This window comes from Quercus suber, unplaced genomic scaffold, assembly GCF_002906115.3.
Source record: "Quercus suber isolate HL8 unplaced genomic scaffold, Cork oak 2.0 scaffold_784, whole genome shotgun sequence".
In the NCBI taxonomy this organism is placed as follows: Eukaryota; Viridiplantae; Streptophyta; class Magnoliopsida; order Fagales; family Fagaceae; genus Quercus; species Quercus suber.
Genome location: NW_027070220.1, coordinates 268,210 through 290,536, shown reverse-complemented (window position 1 = coordinate 290,536; position 22,327 = coordinate 268,210). Strand labels below are relative to the sequence as shown.

General features: G+C 35.2%; 1 protein-coding gene and 1 pseudogene across 1 annotated transcript; both read left to right on the top strand.

The window, feature by feature from the left end:
• The first annotated feature begins 355 nt into the window (after window positions 1-355).
• Window positions 356-2,465, top strand: LOC112000088 (exocyst complex component EXO70A1-like; annotated as a pseudogene).
• Window positions 2,466-14,967: 12,502 nt separating this feature from the next.
• On the top strand, window positions 14,968-19,109 carry LOC112000087 (uncharacterized). The gene is made up of 2 exons (XM_024032191.2): window positions 14,968-16,104; window positions 18,169-19,109. The coding sequence occupies exons 1-2, from the start codon at window positions 15,004-15,006 to the stop codon at window positions 19,027-19,029; spliced, it is 1,962 nt and encodes a 653-aa protein (XP_023887959.1). The 5' UTR covers window positions 14,968-15,003; the 3' UTR covers window positions 19,030-19,109.
• Window positions 19,110-22,327: the final 3,218 nt, after the last annotated feature.

Genomic DNA, 22,327 nt, shown 5'->3' with positions numbered 1-22,327 from the left:
TTATATTAAAACTTGTTCGACTTTTAATTAGAATTTGGGTAATGTTTTTTATTTATTTATTTATTTATTATTTTTTTTATAACAAAAATGACAGAATAGTGTCGGTCGACAATTTAAATTTTACCTTCAAAACAGTTTCATTTATTTTAAGAGTTTGCACAAAAAAACACTTCACTTATTGTGTGACGACAAGAGTTTTCTTTTTATGTATTTTGCCCTCTTCTATACTAATCTTTTTATGCCAATAGCATTTAACTATTTTAGCAAACTGTTTGAATGGCAACATCAATTAAGCCATCTGAACGATTGATGTGATAAGTGAGCCCAAAAAAAAAAAAAAAAAAAAAAAAAATAATATCTCTAAGACCACCATGACTGACATCAACACTGCTCCGCACATCGTGCAGAGCTTGAACACACCAATGAGGCCTGATGAAAACAACGAGGAGAATTTGATCGATCCAAAGGCTGTGGATGAGCTCAGAGAAATGGAGACGAGAATGGTTCGCCAAGTGTATAGAGAAAGAAGTATGTCATTAGTAGCAGGGTCATTTTTTCCATCAGCCATGTCGGAAGCTGGCAGTGGCAGTTGGGATTGGAATGAAACAAATCCAGACTCCCCTCTTAACATTTCATCCATCTTCCCACCCACCATGTCCGAGACTGATGGTAGTAGTCCAGAATTCTCTCGTTCCAATTCCGATTCCATAATGTCAATCTTCTTACCAGCCACATCTCCAATAGACAGTCCCGAAAACTATGGAATAATTGTTCGAAGTCGTTCCATACCCTCATATTCCATAATGTCAATCTTCCCACCCGCCATGTCTGAAATAGGCAGCCCCGATAATTATGAAATAATATTTCGAAATCCTTCCATACCCTCATATTATCACTTCTTCCCACCAGACATGTCGGACACTGACAGTTATGGATCATCAACTCCTAATCATCAGCTCTCCATACCATCATTATATTTCCCACCCAATGATTCAGAGACTGATAATAGTAGTTCACTAGTTAACGGAATTTCTTTGGATGAGCGCGTCGTGATCTTAGAGATTAAGAAGTTGAGCGTCAAAGAGGTGCAGAAAATCAAGTGGAATTTACTGGATAAGAAGATGGAGAAATGGATTCAAGCTGTGAAGATTTTGGTTAGGTTGATTCTCAGCGGCGAGAAGAGTCTGTCTGATCAGATTTTCAGTGGCACTGATGAAATCAAAGAGATTCGCTTCAATGAAACCGTGAAAGGTTGTGTGATGCGGCTATTGGATTTTGGTAAAGCCGTTGCGAGTGGGAGAAGATTGCCTGAGAACCTCTTTAGGATACTTGAAATGTATGATGTGATGAACAAGGCATTGACGCAATTGGAAGGGTTGATTACTGACAATGTCATGATCAATGAGGCCAGAGAGGTGCTCACGGAGCTTGGTGTGGCAGCCAGCTGGACATTTCCGGAGCTTGAGAACGCAATGCAGAATGAGTCCTTGGTGAAAGGTATGCAAAGCGGTGGGATTCACCATCTAACACAGTACGTAATGAATTATGTGCAATTGATTCTGGATTATAGTGATTCTATGAAATTGTTGACTCCGGTGGCTAGGCGGGTGTTGGTGCTAATAACATCTTTATACTGTCTAATCTTGAGGAGGAATCGAAGCTCTATAAGGATCGTGCATTGCAGTATATTTTTCTGATGAATAATATTCTGTATATAGTAGAGGAGGTGAGGGGTTCGGATGATCTTATGAGTATATTCGGTGATGATTGGGTTTGTGAGCATTTTGGGCAGATAAGGCAATACGTGATGAATTATCTAAGGGCTTCGTGGACCTACCCATTGTATTGTTTGAAGAATGAAGGGATTGGGAACTGAGTTATCCCTCGAGGGTGGCTTTAAAGGAGAGATTTAAGAATTTCAATTTGTGTTTTGAGTAAACCTACAGGGTTCAAACTGCATGGAAGGTACCCGATGTTCAACTCCGAGAAGAGCTTAGGATATCTATATCGGAAAAGGTAATCCCAGCTTACCGATCATTTATGGGAAGGTTTCGGAATCTAGTAGAGAGTGGAAGGCATGCTGGGAAATACATAAAGTACACAGCAGAAGATTTAGAGGGTTATTTGTTGGATTTGTTCGAGGGATCACCGCGAGTACTGCAGAAAAAGTACATAGGATAAAGGAGGACTCTTGCTGTAATGAAGGACTAGTTGGAAAGGAGTGTGCCTGTTAAATGTAGCTTGGTTGTATGATGTCCATTTTTGTTGTTGTTAATGTTATAAACAAGGGTTTATAATATGTGCTATAGATTTTAGTTTTTGTAGGTAAATCACCATTTTCTACGAAGTAACTTTGAGTCCATATATACTTAGTTGGACACCCTATGGGCTACTTGATTGTATGCTAGCTAGTAGCTATTCTAGCGTGTTTATATTTTTATATCAATTTTGTTCTCGCAATTCTATTGCTGAGTATCTGCTAGTGTTTTCTTCCAAAGGTGCATGTTTTCATCCACAACCAACTGAAGCATCATGGAAATTTTTAGAGATCATCCTCAAGAATAATCCTAGAGTTAATTTCTCTCTGTTCCCCTAAATGATAGGTTCACATTTAATCCCCACAAAATACATCATGCTGTTAACAAAAACTTCTGTAATCAAGCAATGTCCAAATAGTGAATTTCTCCTATCATGAGCTTGTGAATTTTCTGTTTAATTTTGAATTGGCAAAAATTGTTAATGGCATATCATAATCAATCAGGAAGTTGATTTCTTTATAATAGTGTAGTGGGGCCTTTAATTTGGCCCCATTTTGGGGGGCAGAGCACAATTAACCAAAAATATTAAATACATAAATATATCAACTAAGTATTGAATGCTTGGTTAATTATTGGGATTATCCTATTGATGACAACCTTGAAAGCATTGAGGAATAACCTTTTTAGTATATATAGAAAATGAGCATGGAATATTGAGATTAAAATGTACAAATGCTAATGAAGAACACTCTGCATGAAGCTCATGGATACAGCAAAAAAAAAAAAGTTATCTCAGTCACATTGGAGGAAAAAAGTCTACATACATAAAAAAGAAACTTGACAATATTTTTCACATCAATTGAGTACCTACCACTTACAATTTGTCATATTATTTAGTATGTGTAAAATGTGATTTCACAAAAATTTAGTACTGTAGAATGTAGATTACCTCTTCTTCTTCAGTGTAATTGAATGGGACATCTGGCGTATGGTTGGAGCCAGGTGATAATAATCAAAATGCACAATAATTTCTTATTATTTCCAAAAATATGAGATATTTTGAACATTGATACTAATTAACAATTTATTGAATATGATATTAAATGAGTGCTGAAGCAAGAAGGCTAGAATAAGAGTTGGATGATTTGTGAATTGTGTAAGGTAGCACTGACAAGATGTGAGGGAGTTGATTAGGAGGGTTTTGTCACATGCAGCAGAAGTTAATGATTGCATCGATATGGAAGTTATCCGACACAAGTTAAGGGCTCTCCCTGAATGAAAGGAAGGCCATTAGGTTGAGTTTGTGGGTAAATGTATCCATCTTATTCTAGTGTAATAGATTTCCAACAGAAACAGATACAAAGGTTTGTCCATCTGTCTAAAATTTTCTAAGTTGCTGATCAACACCAATTGCTCAAGTTAAAACTTTTTACTAGTTATTGTGTGCCTCAGATGCAGAATCAGTCTTGGATTTTGTGGAAGAATAATTTATCTTAAATTTTTGCACTTCTTAAGGCATACTTAGTAAGCTTATTTAAGGCTCAAAAGTACTAATAAGAGGAGCATGAAGCCCTTTTGCATGTTGAGAAGATTTCTCAAGGGGTGTTGATGAATAAGGAAGCTCATAGGACTAACTACATAATTTTATGTGGGTGTGCAGTGTGCCACTATGATTGCGTCAATAGGAGATGATTTTTTAGGGATATGGTAATAGAAATTTTAATCTTGTCAGAATTGGACTTCATCTGCAACATGAATTTTTTAGGGCTGCATGTGTCGGTCCCAAACGTTGATGTCATTCTCGTCATAGGCGTTAAGTCTTACGTCTGCAGAGAGATATAATTGTGTCCAAACTTGTATTTATAGGCAATTATGCATCCCTTGGGAATGGCTTATCTGTTAGTGAACAAATATGTCTTATCCTATAATTAAAACCTTACCCAAAAGCTACATCTCTTAACCGAAATAATACCACACCTATGAAGCAACTTAATCTACCTAGTGGGTGTCATTACATGCATGAGGGTGCACTGTACTATGTTGTGATCACCCATCATGACCGTACACTAACATGTACCATTGGGTTGCCTTTGAATTTGTTGATCGAGATCAAACTAGCATTTGAAGTTGTTTTCTATGGCGTTTGGATGGCACTGGTGATTATGAACAGGTGGTATTAATTGGTTGCTTCTATCTTGAAGAAGCGTTTCTATGTTCTGTTCCAAAATATTTGAGATGATTCATGATAGATTTGATGTCGGGCAGTATTTTTAGAAAACTCAACAAAATAAGTATTAGGAGATAACTTCATTCTAATGGAATCCACTTGTTAAATATTCTCATCTGTCTATAAGAGAAATCATTAGAAGTAACAAACCTAATAGTTTCATAAACTAGTTTGTAGATGGGAAATTTAGTCAAAGGAGGAAAATGAAGGCAGTCAATATAAGTTACATGGAGAACACAACATTTGGTGAGGAGAACAAAAGAATTACAGAAGAAAAAAAATTTCCCACCTCAACTTGATGTAGTTTCCTATTCTTTTCCACCTCTAATTATAGAAGAAAAAAATTGCTAAATGTGCAGACCTTCTCCTACTTTGTAGTGTGAGTAGTGAGGTGTAATATTTTGCTTGAGTTTGTGTGTGTGGGTGTGTGTTTCACCTTTACTTACATAAGAAATGAAAAATCTAAATATACAGAACTGCTTCTGCTTGGTGGTGCAAGTAGTGAGGTATTGTTCAGTTGTGTGCTATAATTTTTTTGTGGAGTTGTGTGTGTGTGCGTACGTGCGTGTGCACTTGTTCTCCGGTCTCCTTTAACTAAACAAGAATCTCCTGCTCTAAGAGCATTAGCATTGGGGAATGCTAATGCCATATGTAAGGTATATTTGGCATTTCAAGCCTCAAAATGTATTGTATCAGGGAATGCTAAAGGTAAGTATTGCAATTTTTTTTGCAATACTGTTATAGTGCAATTCTAAAGGTAGAATTGCACTGTAGCAGTATTGTTAAAAAAAAAAAAAAAATTTATGATGCTTTTTACCCCGAAATTTCTCTCTCATCTCTTATTTTTGCTATTCTCTTCTTTCTCTTCCTTCTCTATTTCTCCATCTGCTCTCTGCTCTCTTCAGACCCAAACACCATCACACACCATCCTCCATCGTTGAAGCTTCACCAAGACTCTCACCCATCTCCATCGCACTGTAGCTCCATCGCTGAAGCTTCACACGGCCTCTCTCTCATCTCTCATCTTCATCGCTGAAGCTTCACCTCAACTGATTCACCCATCTCCATCGCTGAAGCTTCACACGACCTCTCTCTCATCTCTCATTATAGCTCAACCGATTCACCCTCACCCATCTCTAAATCCCTTTGCCAATTTACCCATCTCATAAACCCAAGACTCTAGATAGCTCTACCCATTTAACTCTTCACTCTATCACTCTCTCTTCAAACCGAGATTCTCAAGGGTTTTTGGGTTTGGGTTAAGATTTTGCAAAAACGAAACTCTGTCGGTGTTGGGGGATTTAGCTCCGTCGGTGTTGGTGTAGACTGTAAGGTGGGTTTTGATCAATGTATTAGAGTTTTTGTGTTTGTGCTTCTTTTCTCTCTCTGCAAGAAAAAGAGGGATTCAATTTGTGTTTGTGTTTGGGTTTTGATCAAAGAATTGTTGTTGATGTTTGCAGAGGTGAGATTTAGTTTCATCACGAGGGGTTTTCACTCTCTGGCACATGATTAGCATCTTCAGAAAGTTTGCTCAGGTTCATCTTCAATTACCAGTAAATTTTTCTCTCTATTTATGTCTCATTGATTCTTGATCTTTTGGGATTTTGCAGTGAAGATGTGGTGGTTTTCTATAATTGTTGTATTTTGCATTTTGTTGGTTGATGACTTGTATTTTCTTTGTGGTTTTCTTTTAATTATTGTTTGAGTAGTTGAATGCATGCTCCATTGCTTAATTGAACACTATGGTGTTTTACGCAAGAATACAAGATAAGTTATGCTTTAGTTCAGATATACAAGTTTGGAAATCTGAAAATTTCTTACCCTTTCTTCCCTTCTCTTCCCCTTTTCTAAAGAAACATAATGACTGATATCAAAATCATACAACTCTCTTACTTCTAAGGAAATCATTTATACAATTATATACAATCTTTCTCCCATCATTCCACATTCCAGTGAACATGGCCTACGGCGTTCACCTTTTTGTTTCACATATCAAAATGGTCCTCCTTTTTGGTAGATTAGTATGCATCCTAGATTATTGGATAAGTATTTTTTATTGGATCAACCTGGCTTTGGAAAACAGTACTACATCATAATCTTTAATGATGATTTGATGTACTATTTTTGTTGATGCTATTGTCTTAGTGTTATTATTGTTTTGGATTGCATCTCAACAGCAAAACAAAGCCTATAGTCCAATTAGTTGCGGTAAGACTTTAAGAGTGTGATTAACTGGGCTTGCTTAGTAGTAACTAGAAGACCAGGGGATAATTTATGAACTTTTTTTCTTTTTGAAGTTACAGAAGAAACCTGCCTTGGATGAACCATAGGAGATTTAGTTATGTATTATTTATAATTTTGAAATTATATTTTACATTGATTGCTATTTTGTTTAGCACCTGCGATTTTAATAGTTTGCTACATGGTGTATCTATTTTGTTTAAACCTGTGTCTATATATATGCAACCTAAACAAGGAGTAGGGTATTATTATGTACCTAAATGTAGCATTCTAATCATAAATTACTAATTAGTGTACACAAATAAGCTTATAAGTTATACGTTCATGTCTTTGATAAGCTTTTTTGTTCCTCACAAATCATTCAACAACTCCTCCTTTCTACCAAAATCCCAATTTTATTAGATAATTGATGTTCTTGTATTCTATTAATATTTGGTTGTGTACAGGGCTAGTATTTCTGTAACAAAAAATTATTATAGTATAGTCGAAATATGTTGATTAGGAGCTGTCAACATATATTGTTTTGATTAGGAGTTGTCAACATATATTGTAGGATGTTGCTATATATGAGAAGTTGCCACAAAAATATTATGATTTACTTATACTGATTGTAAAGATACAAATAAGAATTGACTTCATACACTAACTGTTTTAAGTTCTCTATTTAAAAGGGATGGTTAGGCAAGAAGACATTGAACAATATGGTAATTTCTTACAAGGGGATTCCGATTTTGTGGAACCATTTTTAAGTGGGTCTCAAAATCCTTCAATGCCCATCCAATCTTTACCAGAGGTTAAAATTGTCACCCCTAGTTCAACAAAACGTGGTGGCAACTTCAGTGTAGATGAGGACTTCCTTCTCATCTTTGCATGGCTTAACATTGGCAAGGATGCTATGCATGGTACTGAACAAAAGGGTGACAAATTTTGGGCAAAAATTTGAGAATACTTTTGCACGATCAATACTTACGGAACCACACGTTCTAGTTCCTCCCTATCAACTCGATGGGGAAATATTAATAGGGAGACAAGTAGGTTTGCTATGTTCATGGCTAGAGTTGAAGCCTGAAATAGCATTGGTGCAATTGACGAGGACAAGGTATAAATTATATTGCACTGGTGTCACAATATTAATTTCCTTTATAGTTTCAAGACTCTAATTATTATTATTATTATTATTTTAAAACTTTAGTTGAAAGATGCAAAGGATCTATATAAATCTACACCAAATCCAGCAACTATAAAAAAACTAGCTTTTGCTTATGAACATTGTTGGGTTGTGTTGAAGAACCAACCAAAGTGGAGTATGCCTAAGGAAAGATCAAAAGGGCTCCCTCAAACTCCAAGTTCAATTGATCAAGTTGATAGTAATGATGATGACACAGTGGTGCTAGAGAGACCAATTGGCAGAAAAGTCGAAAAGGCTAAGCGAAAGAGGACAGATGGTGATAAGGGTTTTGATGATTATTTGGCGAAAAAATTGCAATATATTCAAGCATCACATGAACAAGACAAAGAGGCTCTTCACATCAAAGCAGATAAGATTCGAGTGGATGCGAAAAGGATTCGTCTTGAAACTATTAGGGAGGAAGGAAGAATAATGACTATGGATACAAGTGGCATGAATGTAAAAGAAAGACTTTATTTTGAAAATCTCAAGGATTAAATCCTTGCAAAACAAGTTGGGTTTGACCCAAGGAACATGTAGATGTCTTGTCGTAACCTTATTTTGATAGTAAATTATTTTAGGTTTGGGGTTCGGCATATGTAGATGCCACTTTGTTTCGACCTCATTTTGGTAGTGGCTTATTTTAATTGTAGGTTTGGAACATGTAGGTGATGTATTGTTCCAACTTATGTATAGGCAGTAGGTTGTGCCACTTATGTAATCATATCATTTTTGCTTATATGAAAAACTTATGTATTTTCTATGTTTGATATCATATCTTCTACCAATTGGTTGTTCCAACTTGAAGTTTGTTTTCAGTTTTATACTTTTGTTTAATATTTTCTGATAGTTATTTGCCTGCTGGTATCTGTTTTAAGTTTTTTTAATTTTGTTTTAAGAGTGTTTATTTGGCTATTTATGATAGTTAAGTTTGGTAGCTGTTTATGTGGTTGTTTACTGCTGTTTGTGTGGCTGTTTGGTGAGATTAGAAGCACTCTAGATGGTTGATACAAGGTAGGGTGTGGGGGGCATAAAATGAAATTCATTTGCATCCAATACCATGCTTTCTAATCAAACACAACAAAAGAAACAGAATATTACCAACCTGGCAACCTTAGCCTTAGATAGACTAAGCATGTAAAGATATAATAATGATTGGCCAATACACTAGCAAAGAAACCAGGAAAGAAATGACATGTTTTACAATAATCATGATTAGTAAATCATTTTGCTTTTAAACGCATTGTTGTCAAAAAAGTAAAGTACGTGCTTAGACACACAAAAATTTGAACACATGGGTTTTTTTTTCCTAACAAGTAACAATTGTATACATAGGTTCCCATACAACAAACATTTATGACCATTTAGCAAGTTCTATATAAATATAAAGGCTTGACTGTTGTGAAAACTATTAGGTCACAGAAAAGTTGTAAAGTTAAGCACTTAAGCCATAATCATTTAAACATAATTGTGTTGTGGCAGTATGATAAGTACTTAGTTCTCAATGATTCTCTAGCTGAAGACTACTTAGCAGAAATTACGATGACAACTTGGCTTAAAATGAAGTTCCATACCCAGAATAGATTACAAGCAAAATATCCTATTGAAGTTCAAAACTAAAGACCTTCTAACGATTGATAAAGCCATTAGTTACCAATGGGAATGTCAATTGCAAATGCTTGGTAAGTAGCCATGTCCACTACAATGGAACCACATGTCAGGCTGTCAAAAGAAAAGGTAAGGGTGGTGCAAATAGAGCAAGGATATAAACAATAAGTCCGAAAGTGCTTAGGGATAGTAAAAAAAGCCTCCCTCAGTCCTGCTTTCAAAATGTGGATGTTTTATGTTTGTTTTAGTGGCAGAATTTGTCAAAATCTGTTATGGGGTTGTTTTAAGTATGTTTTAAGCTATTTAAGTGTGTTTAATTTTTCTAGTAGCTGTCTATGTGGTTGTTCATTGACGTTTATGTGGCTGTTTTATGTCTGTTTCAGTGGCAAAATTTGTCAAAATCTATTATGGGGCTGTTTTAAGTATGTTTTAAGCTATTTAAGTGTGTTTAATTTTTCTGGTAGCTATTTATGTGGCTGTTTACTGCTGTTTATGTTCTCTAAACCCTTATTAATTATTTTCATGTTCAATAATAGTGATAATTTCCTAACACTGTTGTCTTCAAGGTTGTCTTTGCTATGGGTCGCTCTCTTTTTAAACAATTGCTTTTTGACGACTTAGACGAGAATGAGATAATGAGGCAAGTTCTTAAGGGTAGAATAGTACGACGTAAACGTCATTGGTATATCGAACGTGATCGTTTGGCAAGCCATAAAAGACTTTATCTCGACTACTTTGCCGACACACCAGTATATCCTCCTAATTTATTTCGGAGGAGATTTCGGATGAGTCGGTCTCTTTTTCTCCGTATTCAATCTAAGGTAGAAACTTACGAATCTTACTTTATCCAAAAAAGAGATAATGCCCAAAAGTGGGGTTTATCTTCTCTTCAAAAAATAACAGCTGCACTTAGGATGCTTGCGAATGGAGTTACAACTGATTTTATGGATGAGTATGTGCGGATTGGAGAATCCACTGCAATGAAAAGTCTGAAAAAATTTGTTAAAGCGGTGGTTGATATTTTCTCCAAGGAATACTTGAGGTCCCCAAACAACAAAGACATTGCTAGACTTTTAGCCAATGGGGAAAGACGTGGATTTTCAGGGATGCTAGAGAGCATTGATTGCATGCATTGGAAATGGAAAAATTGTCCAGTTGCATGGAAAGGTCAGTACTCTGGTCACATTTGTGAGCCAACCATTGTTTTAGAAGCAGTGACATCATTTGATCTTTGGATATGACATGCATTTTTTAGGTTACCTAGGTCAAATAATGACATTAATGTATTAGAACAATCTCCTATATTTTCTAAGCTCAAACAAGGATGTGCTCCTGCAGTTAATTACTCAATCAATGGTCATGAGTAATTAACTGTAGAAGCACGTCTTTGTTTGAGCTCAGAAAATATAAGAGATTGTTCTAATACAATTCCATCTCCACAAGGACACAAAAACAAATTATTTGCACAAGCCCAAGAGGCGAATAGGAAGGATGTAGAGCATGCATTTGGAGTGCTTCAAGCAAGATTCACAATTGTGCGTGGACCTGCAAGATTTTTCCATAGTGAAATGCTTCAAGACATCATGAAAGCGTGTGTAATTCTTCATAACATGATCGTTGAGAATGAGCGAGACGTAAATGAAGCGGTGGAATTAGATTATGAGCAAATTGATGACAATCCTACCATACAACTGTCACGGGAGCACACAAATACATTTACGAAGTTCATTGAAACGCATCAATGTATTCGAGACCATAAAAATCATTTTCAACTCCAATCAAACCTCGTTGAGCATTTATGGCAATTACAAGGGGAGTTGTAGGAACTTAGTAAAGTGTGTGAGTTATGCATGTGGTGTTTTTTTGTAATTTGATATATGTATGAGTCTTCTAAAGACAACATTGATAGTTATGTATGTGGATTGCATCTATATATATGTATGTGAATTTTTAAAGTTGGCAGGTTGAGTACATTGATTTTTGGCAGGTTGCATGTATATATATGTATGTGGATTTTTTAAGTTGGCAGGTTGATTACATTGATATTTGGCAAGTTGCATACATATATATATATATATATATATATGTATGTATGTATGTATGTATGTATGCAAGTTCTTTCTAAAAAAAGAAAGAAAGAAAAATTGGCAGGTTCAATATGTATGTATGTAGATTTTTAAAGTTGGCAAGTTTGAGTACATTGATATTTGATAGGTTCTTTCTCCAAAAAAAAAAAAAAATGGCAGGTTGTTTGGAATCCGAATAGTTGTTGAATTTGAAAGAAAAAAAAAAGTTTGCTGGAAAGAAATGATAAAGGCCAAGAAAGAAATGTGCCTGCTGGAATCAAAATCTCAAAATCACTATTGGGAAAAAAATTGCTGTTGAAAAGCCCAGGAAAATGTGACCATTGGAATCATGCTAAGTTTGAAAAAAAGTGATAGTTAAAAGAAATAATAAAGAAAGATTAAAAAATAATATTTTAATAAAAATAAAGTTTTGGGATGCTGGAGGTATTGTAAAATGGTATGGTATAATGATAAAGTAGCTTTTTTGAATAATATAATAGAGTAGAAATGGCATTCCTCAATGCTAATGCTCTAAGATCATTGTGAAGAGTGTAGTTGTTACTTTTAAGACCTATCAGTTGACACAAGCACTACACATGCCCAAAAATGGTCACGTATAAGCATTGCATGTATGTAATTTATCAGTAAAAAGTGTGTACACAATGTACACACATCTGATTTACACTAGAATTTTGAAGCATGGGAGGAAATCCAATCCTTTATTTGATCTAAAATTCAATGAGTATTCTGCTGTGTTAACAAAGTGATTTATTTATGAATGAATCGAACTTGCTCTACTATTTAAATTTTGAAACCTTAGGTGTCACTACAGAAGCCGCTCCAAGCATATTTTAGCAGTGGATTGTATGTATCTACTGTTTGATCTTATCCAATAGCTATGTCCTTTTTGCCAGTTTTGGCGGGAAACTATGGCAAATATGTGGGATTGTTGTCGTTTACTAGTCATTGATTGTTCTGCTCTTATATGCAGTTTCAGTTGAAGGAAGGTACTGTAGGAATGAAAGGCACATTTCCACCATTGGTTGTGGTTTAAATGCCAATTATGTTTCAGTTATTAAGAGATAACTTTGTACATGTAGCTCCACAGCTTGCAAGTAATGCCGCTACGGATAGATCTAAATTTGGTGATAACCAAGTGAAAGATGAGCGGGTTCTGTCCTGTAACTACTTCCCAGAATCCCAGCTGACAATGTTCCCAAGTGATTGGAGCCAAATAACCCCACATGCTTCTAGACAAGCGTGACCCTAAAATTTCCATGTCTGGTCTGAAACTCATGGATCTTATATGAGGGATTGGACTTCAATGTTAGTTGTTGTAACTTAATTCAACATCTTATCTATTCATTATCTTTCCTAGCCATTAGCTATATTGCAGGGCCCGTATGCCTTGAGTGCTTGACCCAAGAGGGCCTCCTTGCTGCATTTGGTGTTCCATTATTGCAGGACTAGGTTTGAGTCTACCAATTGTCTGCCTAACCATGAGCACACCCTCTCATATAGTGTTTGTTGCATGGTTCAATTGGGCTTAGGCAGAAGACCCTATTTTGGTCCTTGGAAGAAACATAATTTTTTAAGAGAAGAAACATAACCTTAGCCACCCCAAATTTCTTAATAAGCATATTTTTGGGTTGCAGATAGATTAACGGTATAGTCTCTTGTTGTTGGTTTGAATACCATCCAAAAAATATGGTGATAATAAAAATAATTATTTATAAGTTTTAAATTTGATAACATCTATTAAAAAAATTCAAATTTTAAAGCAATCAAATGACAACCACCAACAAGGCATTATGAGGTCGTGGATTACATGCTCCTAATAATTAACAAAACACAAGGGAATGGTATGGAACTCAATTGTTTGTAGTCCCAGACAACAACCCATTAGAATTTTAGTCAAAGTTAAAACTTAAAAGGGCAGAATTTCCTTCCAACCACTTAGACGGGCAACTTAAAAGACAATTCACGTGTATTTATAGTCATATGACTAATTTAATGATCATGTAATTTGTTAAAGTGTTCTAATGCATGTGATTTAGTACATGAGAATGGTCTTATAAACTAACACATCATGGGTTGGAGGCTCAAACCCAATTTGGAGGAATTCTCAAGTTAAAGCTGAGTTTTGCCTTTTTGTATCAAGATGTCTATTGAATTTGGCCATTAAACTCCTATAGCTAGACAAGCTCACTTTTTTAGGTTTCTATCAATTTGGAACCTTGGAAAAAAAAAATGGCTGACTTTCATTTTCACAATATGTGTTACCCCCTTGAGGATATGTATTGTCTTTTAAAATGATTATGAGCTAGGGTGTACAATTGGTAAGGGAGAGAACTACGATTGATGCAAGTTTCCGTTGAAATTACGTTCTCTAGTTTGATAGTCTCTAATGCATACATTGATTATTGCTTAGCCTTAGAATGCATATTATTAATTTTGAGTGAAACTCGAGAACTAATTTTGTAATACAAACCACTCTTATTCATTTGCAAATCAAAGTGTGCTAACCTCATAACCCTCTCAAAGGAATAGAATTTGAACTGATTATGAAATTCATAAGATAATTGGAAAGTCAAAATAAATTGTTTGAGGAGTAACTACTGATCATATATTTTTAGGTTGTGTTACTGCTAAATCAAAAAGTGTACTCTTTCTTCCACAACCAACGAAAGCATAATGAAACTTGTTAGAGATTATCCTCAAGAATAATCTATCAATACAACTGACATACTCAAGTGCATCAACATCCTCAAATGCACCAAACCAAGGCTACATGGAGGTCTGTGAGTGTTGGAAGTTCCACAATGACCACAAACATTAATCATTGTTTATGAGCTCGTTCAAAACTTTGGCAAATCAATCCCCGCAAATTCAACAATGCAACTGAGATCCTTAGGTGCATCAAGATTCATCACAGGTGCATTAAGAATTTTTTTTTGTTGGGCTATTACTATTATCTAGACACAAAAATTATGATGTACTTTTAGTACTAGAAACGAAAAAAATACAAAATAATGGATACAATGATAACATTCAAAGATGCATACTGTTAACATTGACATCTAATTGTCTATAAAAAGCTTTGGAAGCAGGGCAGCCCTCACAAATAATGGGCCAGGAATGCAAATGAAGCCCACACACCATAATAAACATTAAAAAAGACCACAGAAATTTCGATCTCAATGTTTGACTAAGACTCTGCCCAAACCAATCCCATAAAAAAAAAAATAATAATAAAAAAAGAAATACTTTTAATACACACAAGTTCGTAGGCGTTACTTCCTCATTTCCTGAAGGTCACACTTCCTTTCTCGGTTTCTCCTTAAGCTTCCTCGAAACCCCAAAAACCAACTTTCTCTATTTTCTATGTTCTGACTATTTTAAAAAAAGACTAAACCACGAGGACTAGCATCAACAATGGTAGTGAGGACCGGGTCGGCCCTCCCACGGCTCATTCCTCTTTTTATCTCTCTTTTCCAAACCTTCCTTTCTCTTTCAATTTCTCTCTTTGACTCAAACCCCAAAATCATGTCTACGACCACCATGACTGGCATCAACACTGCTCAGCACATCGTGCAGAGTTTGAACTCACCAGTGAGGGCCGATGAAGACAACGAAGACATTTTGATCGATCCAGAGGCTATGGATGAGCTCAGAGAAATCGAGACGAGAATGGTTCGCCAAGTGTATGGAGAAAGAAGTTTGTCACTAGTAGCAGGGTCATTTTTTCCATCAGCCAAGTCGGAAGCTGGCAGTGGCAGTTGGGAATGGAATGAAACAAATCCAGACTCCCCTCTTAACATTTCATCACTCTTCCCATCCAACAAGTCTGAGACTGATGATAGTAGTCCAGAATTCTCTCGTTCCAATTCCGATTTCATAATGTCAATCTTCTTACCAGCCACATCTCCAGTAGACAGTCCCAAAAACAATGAAATAACACTTCGAAGTCGTTCCATACCCTCATATTCCATAATGTCAATCTTCTCACCGGCCCGATCTGAAATAAACAGTCCCGATAATTATGAAATAATTGTTCGAAACCGTTCCATACCCTCATATTATCACTTCTTTCCACCCTACATGTCAGACACTGACAGTTATGGATCATCAACTCCTAATAAGCTTTACATACCATCATTATATTTCCCACCCAACAAGTCAGAGACTATTAATAGTAGTTTAGGAAGTAATGGAATTTCTATGGATGAGCGGATCTTAGGAGGGATCGAGAAGATGGATAAATGTATTCAAGCTGCTGTCGAGACTCTCCAAAGCAATAACGCCGTTGAGCTGATGTTCAGATGCACTGATGTATACGAAGAGATTTGCTTCAACAGAACCTTGTTGAATTTCAGTCGAGCCGTTGAGCTTGGAGGAAGATCGCCTGAGAATCTCTTTAGGATACTAGACGCGTATGATGCGATGGCCGAGGCGATGGAGCATTTGGACGACTATTCTGTGATCCTTAAGGCAACAGCGATGCTCACCAGGCTTGGTAACGTGCCCATCATAAAGGTAACTGTAGATTTTATTTTCCTTTTTAACCATTTAATCCAAATAATTCCTATAAAGTACCGTCGCATAATAATTTCATTAAAAATACTTTTAAAATAAGTCAAAATTCTAAGACCATTAGTCACAAAAAAAAAGAGGTTTGAATAAATATTTACTTGTCCTATTAGTAGAATTAAAGTCATAACCACTGTTAAATACAAAAGAATGAGTCAAGCTACTCTAAGATGTACGTCATCTAAAGATCGCAATCACAAAAGTCCAACCTCTATCAGATTGCTAGCCACAAAAATATGTATTAAAACGATCGTTGCCTACTCTGATAAGTTTGTAAAAGAATGAGATAAAACAGAACTCAGTAAATAGCATAATTAATGGAGTGGGAGAAATGCATGTTTCATGATGATGAATAGTTTACAAAACATGTTTTAATTTGGAAAATTTCTAACAAAAAATTGCAAGATCATTTTGAATAATAATATGACAAGACTGATTAAATAATGAACCCAAAGGTTCTCAAAATAAATACCATGAAATTATATACTATAATCTATGAGCACTAACAATATAATTCCAAAATCATAAAATTTAACATGAGGTAATTTATTCACAAAAAAAAAAAAAAAAAAAGAGAGTCAGATTTTTTCTGGATCCCACTTGCTTGCACTCTTTTCTTTTTTCTTTTTCATTTTCTCTCAAATACTTCTCTCACTCTCCACTGGTACCACTCCACACCACAGTCTTCACCATCATTTTTCAGACAAGATCACCAGAAAAACTTCTTAGCAATCTTTGATATTCACATCTTTTATTTGAGGTGAAAATTCCTAATTTTTTGGTGGTTTTATACTTTTGCTTGAGGTTCTTTTATCCAAGTTTTGATAATAATATTTATGTGATTTGTGAGTTTTGAAAGTGATATTCATGTGTTTATATGTATGTGTTTGTCTTGGTGGATTTATTTGATGAGTGGGTTTATGGTTTTTACAATGGTGACTATCTAAGGCTTATTTATGATAGAAATTTAAGGGTTTTGAGTTATATCTGTGATGATGTATGATTATTTGGAGCTAGTTAAAGATTCATATTGTTTGTCTTGGAGAATATTATGACTTTGGTGTCATGGGTCTCCTAATGATGTTATATAAATCTTGTAGAAACTACTTATAAAGTGTTGAAATTTTGATGTTAGAGATAATACTTTGAATGACTTATGAGTATAAATTGGAACCTATGCCTTGTGAATTAATTTGTTGAGAAACTTTGAAAGTGAAATACATTATTTGTAAGGTTAAATACTAGGCTTACCTAACTAAATGCTTATTTGGCAATTCCTAATTAGTAGCTAGATACAATTTCAAGTTTTATGCTTATTGTGGTAGGTTTGCTTGATATTATTTAGGTTCTAGCTAATCTCCTTTGGAGTTTGGAGAATTAGGTTGTTTGCGGGTTGCAAGGTAAGTAACTTTTTAATGTGATTTTTTTTTTTTTTTTTTTTTTGTGGAAAATAATCATGTTGTATAAACGTTGTTTTTTGATCATACACATTTTGAAAAATTATTTATGGAACTATGTTTTNAATTCACCTCAAGTAGATGTATAGCAATAATATGAACCAATAATTAGTCTAGGAAGCACAGACACGAACACGGACATTGTACAACACTGTGACATGAGCAATTTTTGAAAAATTATAACATGAAATGGGCAGTACAATACCGGTTAGACAGGAGTACAACACCCTAAATGAAGTGACTGTGCTTCTTAGGACGGACTTAGTCCCAGAACTTTAAGGTCGACTATGGGTTCTCAATTGAATAATCAAGGTCGACTACATGTATTCTTTCCGCCATTATATCATATTATCCAAAATCATACTCATCGTTACCTAACTTACCTCTTTAATTGACATGTCCTTTTTTTTACTACTTCTACTAATGTATTTTTTAATATAGCAACTAATGATATTTGGCACAATCGAGAACACAATTTAATTTTCTCACGCCTTTTATAAAAAATCTAGTTTTTTTTTTTTTTTTTTTTTTTTTTTTTTTTTTTTTTTTTAAGTGTTGGGATGTTAGAGAGACACATATCCAACTTGAGATGAAGGAGCAAAATGGGACCTTGAAGAGTGGTGGCATTCACCCACTGACGCAGACCATGATGAATTATATGAAATTGATTGTGGATTATAGTGATACTCAGAACTTGTTGGAAATTGGCGAAGATGAAGATCAATTAGATGCTTTACGAAATCATGATAGCAATAGCTTGAAAATGAATCCGGTAGCTAGGCAATTGTTTCTGTTAATAAAATTTTTAGAGTCCAATCTCAAGAAGAAATCGAAGCTCTATGCGGATGGTGCATTGCAGTATATTTTTCTGATGAATAATATTCTGTATATGAAGCAGAAGGTGAAAGATTTGGATCTTGGGGGGCTATTAGGTGATAATTGGGTTGGTAAGCAACATGGGCAGATAACGCAATATGCTATGAGTTATCTTAGGGCTTCATGGACCAAGGTGTTGGATTGTTTGAATGATAGGGGGACCCCTTGGAGCCAGAGTAGTGAAGCCTCGCCGGTGGCTTTGCAGGAGAGATTGATGAATTTCAATGCATGTTTTGAGGAAATCTATAGCGTTCAAACTGCTTGGATTGTCCCCGATGTTCCACTCCGGGAAGAGCTTAGGATATCTATATTAGAAAAGGTGATCCCGGCTTACCGCTCATTTATGGGAAGGTTTGGGAATCAAGTAGAGAGTGGAAGGCACGCTGAGAAACACATAAAGTACACAGCAGATGATTTAGAGGATTATTTGTCGGATTTGTTTAAGGGAATACCACGAGGACTACGCACCCTTTTACCTATTATGCTCCCTGTTAGGGGTAGAGTGAAAAGACGACTGTTTCTGTTTAATAAAGCTTAATTATATGATGTTGATTTTTGTTGGTGATAATGTTATAAACTTGGGTTTTTATGAATGTTAATTATCTTTCATGCTGTATACTGTAATAATTTATGTACATGTATGTGCTATAGATATTAGCGTTTGTAAGTGAATCACCATTGCTCTGAAATATCTTTATGTCCACACTTTATTGGGCACCCATGGGCTACTTGACTGTATACTTGCTGTTCTGGCATGTTTGTGTTTTTATATCAACTTTGTTATTGCAATTCCATTGCCGAGTGTATGTGCTGGTTAAAAAACCAGTCATTATTGTGTTAAGTGGGATTTCACAAATATTTAGTACTGTAGATTAGCTCTTCTTCTTCTGTTTAGTTGAATAGGATATCTGGTGTATGATTAGAGTCAGGTTATAATAATCAAAATGCGCATTGATTCCATATATTCTTTCAGAAATATGAGATATTTGAACGTTGATAGTAGTTAACAATTTATCAAATATGATATTAAATGGATGAATTGATGAGTGCTGAAGCAAGAAGGATACAATAAGAGTTGGATCATTTGTGAATTGTGTAGGTCATTGTTTTTCAATAATAATAAACATCATGTTTAATTTTCTCTCTCTTAAACGAGCACAGTGTACCAGTTAAGACAAATGTATCCATCTTCTAGTGTTATAGATTTCCAGCAGAAACATATACAAAGCTTTGTCCATCCATCTAGAATTTTCAAAGTTGCCGTTCAACACCAATTGCTCATGTTAAAACTTGTTACTAGTTATTGTGTTGAGATTATGAGCTTTGAATGCCTCAGATGCAGAACTAGTCTTGGAGTTTATGGAAGAATCGTTTGTCTTCTTAAATTTATGCACTTATTAAGCAGAATTATTAAGCTATTATCAAGAGATCATCCTCAATAATAATCTTAAGAGTAATATCCACTTTGCCACATGAATTGTGGCTTTAAATTTAATCCAACACTAAACTATAAAACTAAGCAATGAGTCACTAATTGATCGATGATAGGAAAAATACTCCATGTTGTTAACAATTTCTGTCAAACGAAAAATTCTGAAATCAAGCAATGTCCATGGTGAATTATGATCTTATGAATTTTCTATTAAAATTTTGGATTGGACAAAAATTGTTTCATGGCACAAAGAATTTTGCATATTATCAGTACGAGGAAATTGATTGCTCAATTTTATAGTCTGGTGGGGAGGTTGAAGTCAACCTCATAGTTTAACTATGGGAGCATAGCACAATTAACTCATAATCTTAAATGCATAAATATATCAACCAAGTGATTGAATGCTTGGTTTATCATTGGGATCAGGCTATTGATGATAACCATCAAAGCACAGTGGAATAATCTTTTTAATATAAAACATATCCACTGTCTAACAGAATATTGAGATTAAATGGACAAATGTAGATGAAGAAGGGATCTCTTTAATTACAAGTGCTTGCCTATGTTACAATCACCATAATCAACCCATCTCCAAGAAACCAAAGGACAAGGAGAGATCATTACAAGAAAACAAAACTAACAAAAAAAAAATGTCAATCGATGTTATTCCTGATGTTAAACCCTGCTGTTTTGGGGCAGTGGCAGTACACCATCAAAGAAATCGTCAAAGTAGCCACGGGGCTCATTTACCAGCTTTGAGATAATGTCTCTCAGTAATAACTCCCCCCAAATTCCCATCATTATCGACAACATATATCCGGTGAATCTTCTCGGAATCAAGCAGCTGAATCAATTCTTTCATTGTGCTCCCTTTTGCACGTGATCATGCCAGTCACTAATGGGCAGTTCTCATGATTTTTCTCTAAGTAGCATCTAATGGCTGTCAGGAAGTTCTTTGGGATTTTTTTTTTTTTTTTTTTAAAAAACCATAAAACCCAAACTATATTATTAGTTAGGCAACGTTATAAACTAATTTGATTTCTAACAATTTGAGTCCAGAGGAGTCGATTTTGGCTTATAAAATTGAGTATATTGGAGTCGAGTTTCCTATTTTAATAGTAGCTGAGCTGGACAAAGTGTATGCGTAGGCCCATAAATCGAGTTCATTTTACTCAATTTCTGTACATAAAAATCCAGTTCATTTTACTCGGTTTCTATACATAAAAATCGAGTTAATTGGACTCGGTTTGGTTTAAAGGAAACCGAGTTCATTTTACTCGGTTTCTGTACATAGAAATCAAGTTAATTGGACTCGATTTGGTTTAAAGGAAACCGAGTCCATTTTACTCAGTTTCTGTACATGGAAAACAAGTCTATTAAACTCGATTTCCTTTCCGCCCACCACGTGTTCAAAACGCAGATCGCACTCAACTTAAAAACTCAAAAATATAGATCAAAAACTCATTCCCTCCCACTCAAAGTCTCATTCAAAAACTCTCACTCTCACTCTCAGTCTCCGTCGCTCGTCGCCATCGCTGTCAATCTCATTCCCTCTCACTCTTTACTCCCTCTCGCTCCCGTCGCTCCATCTTCGCCTCGCTTAGCATTTCTCTCCCTCAAACACTGATTTTGGTTGGCTCCGCCGGTAGTCTATCACAAAAGTAAGGACTATCTCTCTATTCCTTGCAACTGATAGCATCATATATGGGTTTGCTTTGATTATTTCTTTTTTTCTGGGTTTATTGGGTCTGTTTGATGTGGGTTTCAATAATGGTTGTTTTGGTGGCTGGGTTCTGTTCGAGGTGGCGGCTGGTGGTTTAGGTGTGATTTCGTGGTTGATTTTGGGTGGTTGTGGGTTTAAAACTTGAATTGGTGGCTGACTCTATGGTGGGTTGAGATTTTGTGGGTTGCTACTAGGTTTTGGGTGGTGGCATGGAGGTTGTGGGCTATGGGTCACTTTGGTTTGTGGTTTTGTAGTTCCCTTGTTAATAATTTGTGAATCCAAGGTCAACCATAATTTGTAGTGTGCAATGTAATACTTAACACCCCAAATGCAGAACTCTAATTCTAAACAGTTATCTTCTCCATCAATAAATCTGAAACTTGCAAAAAGCATGGTTAAATTCGTCATTAAAATATTTCACATCTAAAAGCTAAGACTTTTGCAACATATGAATAGCCTTTTTTCAGAGTCCATCTTACTTCAAAATTTTAAAAACGTAAATTGGATGATAATAATGACTATTACCTACACGAATGTGGAAATTGAGAGAAGAGGCTTCTCCCCAAATTTTTGATTCCTTGCCTGAAAAAAAAAAAAAAAAAAAAAAAAAAAAAAAAAAAAAAAAAAAAAAAAAAAAAAAAAAAAAAAAAAAAAAAAAAAAAAAAAAAAAAAAAAAAAAAA

Bases quoted from the DNA above. Each gene is read 5' to 3' on its own strand.
- LOC112000087 (XM_024032191.2), top strand. From the start codon at position 15,004: ATGGTAGTGAGGACCGGGTCGGCCCTCCCACGGCTCATTCCTCTTTTT. The intron at 16,105-18,168 runs GTAACTGTAGAT...TTTTTTTTTAAG, and splicing joins GTAACGTGCCCATCATAAAG to TGTTGGGATGTTAGAGAGAC.